Genomic DNA, 9,775 nt, shown 5'->3' with positions numbered 1-9,775 from the left:
GAAAACGGACATGGGTCATGGAAGGACACATCCAACGGATATTTTTTTGTAAGTGAAAAGGGACCCAATCCTCGTGCCCTCACAGCCCATTTGACAGTGCTGAAAGAGGGAGAGCACTTCTAGCTCTTGAAGACACGCTGCAAGTTCTCACTGGTGCATGGGAGGGCAACACTTGGTACACAGAAGCTCTTGGGAAGAGCAGCCAGGGCAAGCAGGTGGTTAGGACATGTCTGGATAAACACAAAGCGTGGGAATGAGGTTTCACAGCTGCTTCTGCACATGTCCAAGAGGAGGAGGAGAAGGGCCAACAGAGAAATCAACGTTTCCCCCACAGCACCTCTCGGTCCAGCGAACAGTCATAAGACAACCAAAGAGCAATGCTTTTCTGCCTGCTCAGAGCAGACCTTGGTCTCTCTTCCAGTGCATGGCATCCCTGATTTTAAGAGCATAAAGGAGAAAAGCACTCGAGATTCTTATACACATAAATTAGAGTGAGAGGAAGGGGAGGAGGAGGGCGATAGGGTGAACACAGGCTTGGCAGAGCCAGGCCCCGAAGCAGGGTGGTCATTCCCACTTCTCTGATGGCTATTCCCTGCTCAGCCAGCGCTGCAGAGGGGACTTTGGGGCCAGGCCTGAGATGGGAAGGTGGTGAATCCACAACGGCCGCTCGTCTTGCCAGCACCAGCATCCTTTCCCCCACAGGTGTGAACAACAACCCGAGAACACAAGTAAGGAGGGGGAAAAAAATCACCCAAAAAGAAGCTTCAAGTATGAATAAGATTTACAATGCAGGTGCAATGGGGAAGTTCTTCTGTCACTTCTTGGAGACTTGGTTCAAGGCTTGTTCTTCGTTGCTGCTGTTTGATTAGAGTCTGACTGACCTGGATAGACTGCAACCGAACAAATAACCCAAAAGAAAAGGTGTTTCCTCCCCTCCCTTTCCCCCCTCCCCCCAAAATATAAAAAGCAATAAGTTTACAAAAATAGAAAATAATTACAGCAATAGGCAGGAGGGAGGGAAGGAGAAGGGAGGGTCCCTGGGGGTCTATTTGGCTGAGCAGTGTAATATCCTGGGGTTGTTTAAAGCGTCCTCCACCAGATGCAGTTCTTGGCGGTCGACAATCACGTCCCGTATGCAGCCAATAAAACCAGTGCTGTAGGCCTTGGGCAGCTTGTGAGCCACGCTCAGCTTCTCCATTCCCCCTGCAAGACAGAGCGCAGAAGGTCGGGCGGGAGGACAGAGGACACGCTGCCGTGCGGCCAGCAGCCTGCCCCAGGCAGCACCGCACACTCACGCGGTGCAGCACTGCTGGGAATGTCCCCAGCAGCAGGGAAAGACCTCTTTCCTGGCCACTACTTCTTTCAATTTAAATCAGAGAAATGCCAGTTCCAAACAACACATACAGGCTTCCTGAAGACACTTAAAACAGTAATTTGCATTCTAAAACATCAATTCAACTTAAAACACATCCTTTCCTTGGAGGTTGGTCCCAAATTCAAACTAACTCCAGTTACTGAAACGCCAACTACGGTTCGTATCAGGCCCTGAAATTATGAAAGGCTGATTGCAAACAAAACCTTTGGAAGAGCCAGTGGTGAAGCCAAGCAAAAATTTCTCATGGAAAAATTCTGCTTCCCACATAACTTCTGGGTTGATTTCAGAACGAGAAATGGCATCTGGGATGCTGTCTTTTCAGAGGTAAGGCTACGTTTTTGAGTATGAGCTCTTTGTAAGCCATGTCAGACCTGAAACGACAGGCTTCAACTGGGAAAATAAGAACAGATACTTCCAAAAAGCGTGAATAGAATCTAATTCACTGTTTCTTCTTTACAGATGATCAAAATCCCCAGATGAACGTTGCTGACCATGGATTTCTGGGGATTTTGTGCCCCTTGCAATCACGAACACTGGGACTGCTACAGCACCTGCCCGAGGAGAAGCCCAGTCCTGAACCTACAGACGGGAAGCTGAGTCGTGCAAGTTCCTCAAGGAAGGAAGCCCAGGACCTGCAGCATCCCTGAGCGCTGGGCATCCTTCCTTCCTCCCTTCAGGCTCCAAAAAGGACTTCACTATCCCCTTAGCTCAGATTAGTACCACTTGTAGTTAAGCACAATTATGGTACCCTTGTAGGCGGATTTCTTGCCCATTTGAGCTGTTACAGCACAAATCCAGCCTCTGTCTGTCCTGACCGATGTGCCACAGGCAGTGTGAGGTAGATGCAATGGGCCAAATTCTGTTTGTAGGACCAAAATTCTTATGTCAACACAAATGGAACCGATTCTGCTGCACACACGGGCACGTTCTGGCACATCTGCTTATTCTGTCATGCAAATAAAACAACATTTAATATCTGAGTATTTATGTATTTCCAGACAGAAGCATCCTTCTCTCAATTCAGCCATTTCACCTTTGGGGACCAGAGTTACCCAAGCAAGTATTGTTTGGGAGGCTCGTGGGCCAATCCAGGCTCCCGCACGTTAGGGAATCTGGCAGGTGGGAGCACTCCCAGTTGCAAGGAGGAGAGGGTGCTCCGTGCCAGGGTGGCCAGAGCCACGGGCCAGCTAACAGCTCTTCAGGGGACACGGTGACACGGAACGGAGCAGCACTTGGCAAAGCCAGCTCACCCTTCCACACCAACTTACCCAGCCACAGGGCCCCATCTGTGTCTAGCTGTGTTGCACCAAGCGGAGAAGAGCCAGCGACGGGGGCTTCGTTGCCAACTTGAAGGGACCCTTCTCTCTGTACCCTGCTCCCAGAGGGAGGGAAGAAGAAAGAGAACACAATTAGCAACCTTAGAGGAAAAACAAAAACCCAGAGCTGCCCTCTGCTTTACGCCAAATCCAGACCCTGGGCACCGTCAGCCCTTCTCCACCCAGAGAGGAGCAGGGAGCAGAGCTCTTTGCCAGGCCACATGGCACGGAGCAGCCCTCGGTGCCATGCCTCCCCGGGGAGTGCCACGCAGCTGGCGGCAAGCGCTGTCCTCCAGCATCCCCTGGGCATCCCGCAGCCCTGCTGCCAGCCCTGCCAGTGGCCACAGCTTCCTCCCACACCCTCCAGACCCATCAGCAGAAATCCCTGGCATGCCAGCCGCATGATCCGCTCGCCACTCCCGTCCCCAGTAAAAATACAAGGGACGGCTTGGGCTCAACACAAACAGAATGCCAAACCCTCAGCCAGCTGAAATAAAAGGCACGAACCTTTCGTACCTCCTGGAGCCTGCCCCTTTGACATTTCCAGGCGTGTCACAACATGCAGCCCTCCGACACGGCACTGCCCACATGTCTCTCCTCTATTATTATCCAAGAAGAGGAGTGACCCGTGGGGATTACAGGGCATGGAGCCATGGCCATGACTCAGGCTCCCTGGTTCACAGCTCACCCATCCCAGAGCAACCAGCCAGGGTCCTGTTCTCCCCCCGCCAGCCTTCACACCTGTACGCTTTGATATGAATCCACTGGTTGGTGTTGACTGGGACCGTGGATCGTAGGACGACTGGCTTGGAACCGAGGTCGTAGGTCATTTGTACAAAGCCATCCACGATGGCGAGGGCAATGTAGTCCGATCGCTCCAGCCCCTTCCCACTCCACAGGATCAGCCCCTGAGTGGCTTCTGTTTTGATGCTTAGTTCAAAGTGGTTTGACTGCAAAGCCTTCTCACTGCAAGGGGAGATGGGAGCCGGGGAGAAGACAGAGCAGAGTTAAAAACACAGCCACAAAAGCAACAGGCAGCCAGTCAGCTCCTCGAAGCAGCCCACTCTGTTCCCAGCCAACCAGCCCACCTCCTAGGGATAACTTTCAACTGGCCTTTGCCATCAGGCTACACACGAGGTGTCCGTCCCTATCTGCTGCGCTTGAGGGGTCGCAGCCTTTGCAATATCCCAGGTCTGCTCAGAAGGCCTGGTATGTGGTGGGGAGAGCAAACGGAAAGCTCTGGACCAGGCCACAGGATCAAAGAAATGGCCCACTGGAGGTGACTAACCCAGCTCCTGCTCAGCGTAGGACCATTGCCAGCGCTAGATGACAGCAGCTGTGGCTCTGCCCAGCTGAGCTTGGGAATACCAAGAACGGAGCTTCTCCATCTTCCTGTTGACCTGAGTGGGAGCTGCACAGTTCTCCTGGGGATGAAGCGTTTTCCCCAACATCTAGCTTGAACCTCCAAAGACACAGTCTGGGGCTACTGCCCCTTGCTTTTGCCCTCCATGGAGCACAAAGTTCAGACCCATCAACCCCTGCAAGCTGTGACACACAGATCTTGGTTATGCCTCCTCATACGCAGGCGCTGAAGGAAGAGGTCTGTTACATGGGATGGTGAACGGCACCAGGCTGGTCCCAATCCGGCCAGCAGAAGGGTTTTCCCCACAGAGCTGCCTTTGATTTGAGAGAGGTCAGAACAAAGAGGGCTCTGTTGGCCAGATCGTGAGGGCTGTGGGCAGCAGCTGAGCTGGGGTCGGCATCATTTCACCATCCTGCTGGCAGGGTCCGAGGGGCAAGCAGAGCTGTGGTGCCTGCGGACCACCACTCCCCATGCCATCAACACACAGCCATCAGCCTTGGAGGCATTAGCTTTACCACCACCTCTTCTTGACCAAAGCCCACCAGGAATCTGAGGCTAGGGACTGTGAGGAGATGAGTGCCTGGCAGTTTGAAGGAGATGGAGCCTGTCTACAGAGGAACAAAGCCTTCTTTGTCTTAGATGCGATGTCTTTTCCCAAGGGAGAAATGAAGGAGGACAGGATTCCCCCATGTTGGCATCCTCATCTTTGCTCAGATTCCTTCAGAACAGGCAAAAGGCTCTTGGCAACAGGTAAGGTTGCCATACGGAGTCACCATCCACTCTCCTGGGATGCTCTGAGACATGCTGCTGACACAAGTGCACACATAGACCAGACAACACGAGCGACACAGACAGCTTTTTATTCCCAAGGGACACTGCGTCCAAAGGGCTGGACGAGGGCTCTGCATGAAGCCCGCTGTACTGGCAAAGAACAGCCTCTCCCCTCACTTGTAGCTATGTGCTGTCTAGGTACCCCAGGAGCAAGGAGCTGCAGAGGAGCTGCTCTTCCTATGCTGGTGGGACAGGGCTTCCTTCACGTTTACCTTCACCATCTGCAGAGCTGTATCCCTTATAAATAAAAAGCCAAGGGTATGGACACAAAGAACACGCACAGACACAGAGACATGCCGCAGCAGCAACAGCAGAGCACGAGACACACGAGCTGAAAGCCTGGCACACACTCACCTGAGCTCCGCAGGATAGTCCAGCGCTTCGGGACTTAGATGCAGGAAGAAAGGGGAGCATGCGATAAGCGCGGGACAGCGGAGGAGACCCTTCCCTCCCACCCTGCTCACAGGTGGGGAGCAGCCCCGCTCAGCAGCGACAGCTCCTCACCCTGCACAACGCCCAAGCTGAGAACACTGCCCAGCACGAGTAGGAAGCCTCAGCCACTGCCCCAGGGGCTGAGTTTCCTGAAGCCAGCGAGACAAGTCTGCAAGTTGTTGCTTAGCCAGGGTGAGTGTAATAACACCAAAGAGCAAGCACAGCCCCGTCCCAGGGATGCAAGGGCTATGCAACGCTCTCCGGGTCAGGACTATCAGTGCTTCTGCAAACCCCCCGTGCTGCCCTGCTGGGATGTGTCTCCAGCAAAGGGCCCCAGGACGGGACAGCGGGCAGCAGAGCTGGGCAAGGCAGCTTTTGGTCCATAGCTCTGCATGAGGACCCTTCCCCAGGTAGGCAGATGGCTGAACTGCATCAGCCTCGGGGAGCAGGGCGGGCATGGAGAAGGGGAAACCCAGGGCTACAGCTGTCCTGCTGGCACTGCCTGCAAGCGTTAGGGGCTACAGGCCCGGCATTACAACCAGCTCCAACTAGATGGATATATAAAAATGTACGTTCGAAAAAACATACAGGCATGTCATGACCAACAGAGCCCAGAGAAGCAATTGGACTGTTAGTCCTGCCCAGGGCACACCCCGGTGTCTGCCCCGAGGCAGAAGAAACTGCTTTTTATGGGCAGCCCAATGGGTCCTTCAGCCTTGGCGGGGCTAGCGAGTGCCGCTGCCAAATCCCAGCAGAGGGATCTGGGGAGAAGTGCTAAGCTCCCTTGCAGGATGGGGCATGCACAGCCAAAATAGGCTGGCTCAGGCGGGGAGGAGGCTGGGAATGGCGACCTGCCCTTGGCAGAGCACAGGGAAAGGCAAGACGCAAAGGTAGCGGCTTTCCGCTTGCCTGCGGGGATGTGCCTCGTGTCTGTGCAGAGGGACAGCTGGGCACCCCACGACCTGGTGGAGCTGTGATGGAGGCAACTACACACCTCTCACTGCTGCAGAGCACTGTCTAGCTTAGGAGGGTGCTTGGCTCCTAGAAAGCCCTTTCCAAAACACCAGAGCAACCCAGAGCACCTCCCCAGCTGTTGCGAATGTGCGGGTGACGGGCTCTGCAGCTCCCCAGGAGTTGACATGCATACATGCAAGCAACTCAGCCTCCCGACCCTCCGTCTGACCCCGGCTTGCAGAAAATGAGGTGAAATGGGGATGTGACAGGCAGGTATCACTCCAACTCTCCCTGACACAGTGGGGAATACAGCCACGTGAACCAGTGCTTTTCTTCCTCTCCTGCCACTCAAAGACGGGCAGACAGCAAACCAAAGCTGCCAAGCCCACTCTGGGGAAGAAGCTCTTCTCCCAGTCTGCCTGCCCAGGCCTTTCTCCCCCCTGGCCGCACTGCATGCCCAGGTCACGCACCCCTGGCAGAGGAACATTCTCCTAGCACCCAGCCTGGCCTCCTCGCTACAGCGTCAATGCCACATTTGTGCTGGAAAACTCAGGGCAGGATTAGTACCCCTTACTTCCATCGTCAACGCCTTCACTGCTGATGGAAGAGGTAAGTCACAGGAACTTTCTTCCTCTCTGCTCATCCACTTAAACTCAAGCTAAGTTGCAGCACGCTGCTGGGACATCACCCAATCACGGCAGAGCCAGGCAGTGCAGCTCCTGCTGCATCCTGGCTGCCTTTGAGCCCCTGTACAGCTGCCAGAGGTGCAGTCAGTACCTGTGTCCTCCTCACCCTGAAATGGGAACGCCTGCCCATGGCAGACCCTTGGACAGTGCTTGTATCCCACTCCCACACCTGCCCTGCGCTCCCCAGGGTGGCAATGGGAGACATGGTGGAGGGCAGATGGCTGCAGGTTGGAGCTGGGCAGTGAGGATGACTGTACTTACGCGGGGATCTCATTGGTCAGGTGGCTTGAAAACAAAGAACAAGGACATTGAGAAGAGACAGACAGACAGAGACTGACAAACAACAGCTCAACACAGACATCCTCCCCAGGCAGAGTGTTAGGGCAGCAGGGGATCTGGGGGTGTAAGAGGCAGATGGACAGAGCCTGATCCAATACCCTGATCCAGTGCCACGAAGCTGGGAATTAACTGTGGGGCTGGAGCAGCACAGTGCTGAGGAAGGGAACTGAGTCAGACTGCAGCAGACCGAGAGTGTCCTGCAGAAGAAATGTCCATCCCAGAGGCTGAGGAAGACCCCAGTCAGCAGCTGTGTACTGGGCTCTGCTCATCTTGAGAGAAGCCCCAGGGACCAGTACAGCCACAGACCCCACAGGGTCCAAACACATACCCCAGCCCACGGAGTCAGGGTCAAGCAGCTGCTGGAGAAGCCCAGCCAGGTCCCGCAGCAGCGACGGCCCATGCCTGCTGGCAGAACCCACCCTGGCTGCACAAACAGCCACGGAGACAAAGGTGCTGGCAGACGGGCACGAATCAAACCACAGGCAGAGCCACCTCTCCCCTCCACACAGCTCACCCAGCCCATGACCCATTCCTGAGCACGTGGGCAAAGAAAAGCACCAGGAGCAGGGCACGGGCCATGTTAACCATCTTCATGGGGTGCACTCAGCCGGCTTCATCCCACTCCCAAACCAGACTATGCCAACCCAGAAGGTGGCTGCAGAACAAGAGGATCCAGACCTGAAGTTGGCCAGGCACTGCTGTGATGGGGAAAGTCTTCTGCCAAGAAGGCAGCTTTAGAGGTGAGGACTGGAAGCAAGGGCTCACGACCCCAGTTTGGCTTGTCCCTCTTTGAGCACTGCACTTGGACTTCCTCCACCCTAGCTCCTCCTCCTGCTAACAGCCCTGACTCCTTGCTTTGACCTTGGTTCAGCTTAGCAGCCAAGTTACCTCTTTGTCACGGCATTGTGGTACTCCATATATGTCCTACCATCAAAAGCAATGGCCTCTGCATCTCCAGCAGCTTTCTCAATGATCACTGGAGGTAGGAAAAAGAAGAGCTGTCAAGCAACATAGCACAGCCTGTCCGTCCTTGGAGACTAGGAAAATCCCCCTTTAAACTGAGCACTCCTAACAGGACGAAGGCATGCACAAACCCGCCCTCCCTCGGGGCATGTCAGCACTGTGGCACCCTAGGCAAGCCCCTGCAAAGCTTTGCTGTGGCTTTAGAACCCGTGAGTTTGGACCATCTCCCTGTTTTGCAGCCAACTGGCATGACATCTGCAGCCTTATCAGTTTCCTGGCTGAAGCTGGGGAGGAACCTGGGCTCAGTGATGGCCCAAGTGCTAATTTCAAGAGGCAGCAGGAAGGAAAACCTGACCTGGAGACAGCTGGACATTGCTCAGGCCCTCCAGGTCAATCTGCTACGGCACCGAGCCGCGTTTGCCTGCCCCAGGCTGCTTCGAGCGGGCACAGCAATGTAAGACAGGGTCAGAATGCACTGACCGGAGGAGGTGGCAGGGCTGGGTGCTCTACCCGTGGGCTGCAGCACTTGCCCTGCTGCGTGCACAGCGTAACGCCTGCGTTTCTGAGAAACGGCACAACAGTGCCAGCCTGCAACTGCCACAGCCTGTTCCCCGGGATCCCTCCCAGCAGCCACAACAGGGACAAGACCTCAGGCTTGGCCTGAGTGGTGTGCTGTCCTGCTGCCACCAGCTCATCTCCAAAGCAGTTTCATTGCTGGGTATGGCTGGTGGGTGAGGATCTGTGGCAAGCCCTGCCCTGGCAGCCTCACCTTTCTCGCAGTGAGCCCCGGAGAAGCCCCTCTGGCAGGCACACTCGTAGCTCTCTAGCCGGGGGCTGCAAGTGCCTCCATTCTGGCAAGGACCCGGCTTCTGGGTACAGGGGTGGCCTCGGAAGGGGGAGATCTCAATGGCGCTGCGGATGTTCTGCTCCTTCAGCACAGGCACCCCCTTGACGGAGATCTGGGAGATGCAGGAAAGAGGACACACAGGAGTTCGCCTTCACCACCTTGCCTCTCTGCGGGGCTGGTGGGGGCCAGCTGCCAGTATCCTCAGGGGGAGGGTCAGATAGGAATCCCACTCCAAGCCCTGCATGTTCCTCTGATGCATCCCTGCCCTCCCTTCTGCCACCCCCCTGTGCACATGGACCCGTATGCTGGGGCAGCCCGCTCCCAGGCTTGTCCTCGCTCCCCTCCAGCAATGCCAGCACGCGTTGCACATCGCCCAGCCAGACACCTGCCCTGGGCTGTCCAGCGAGGCCTTACCCTCTGCACAGCTCCATCGAAGCTGGTGGAGATGGCGGCTGCTCGAGCTAGCTTGCTGAAATCAGGGGCTCCCCCAACATAAAATGGCTCCTTCAGGTTCAGGAAGGTGTGAGGCACCTGGGAAGGAGAAGGGAAAAGGTGAGATGGAGAAGGTGTCAGGCTGTCCCTAAGCTGCAGGCTGGGCACCTGCCCTGGCTCTGCGGGCACTAGAGGAGGCTGAGAGCAGGGCAGCAGGGCAGGCAGAGTTGGCACCAT

General features: G+C 55.6%; 1 protein-coding gene across 3 annotated transcripts in view; it reads right to left on the bottom strand.

Annotated features, from left to right (window-relative positions):
* Positions 1-1,045: 1,045 nt before the first annotated feature.
* AGRN (agrin) overlaps positions 1,046-9,775 on the bottom strand; it is a 115,422-nt gene continuing 106,692 nt past the window's right edge. For 2 of the 3 annotated variants that reach the window (XM_086625606.1, XM_086625607.1), the window contains 6 exons: positions 9,521-9,637; positions 9,029-9,218; positions 8,185-8,272; positions 3,433-3,657; positions 2,644-2,747; positions 1,046-1,203 (listed from right to left, as the gene is read on the bottom strand). In XM_086625606.1, coding sequence (XP_086481732.1) covers positions 1,046-1,203; positions 2,644-2,747; positions 3,433-3,657; positions 8,185-8,272; positions 9,029-9,218; positions 9,521-9,637 — 882 coding nt within the window. Of the gene's footprint in view, positions 1,204-2,643; positions 2,748-3,432; positions 3,658-5,239; positions 5,273-7,218; positions 7,243-8,184; positions 8,273-9,028; positions 9,219-9,520; positions 9,638-9,775 lie in introns of all 3 variants that reach the window. The other variant, XM_086625605.1, reaches the window with a different exon arrangement.

This window comes from Tauraco erythrolophus, chromosome 23, assembly GCF_009769465.1.
Source record: "Tauraco erythrolophus isolate bTauEry1 chromosome 23, bTauEry1.pri, whole genome shotgun sequence".
NCBI lineage: Eukaryota > Metazoa > Chordata > Aves > Musophagiformes > Musophagidae > Tauraco > Tauraco erythrolophus.
The sequence above is the reverse complement of the archived record's forward strand: the minus strand, read 5'-3'. Positions and strand labels throughout refer to the sequence as shown.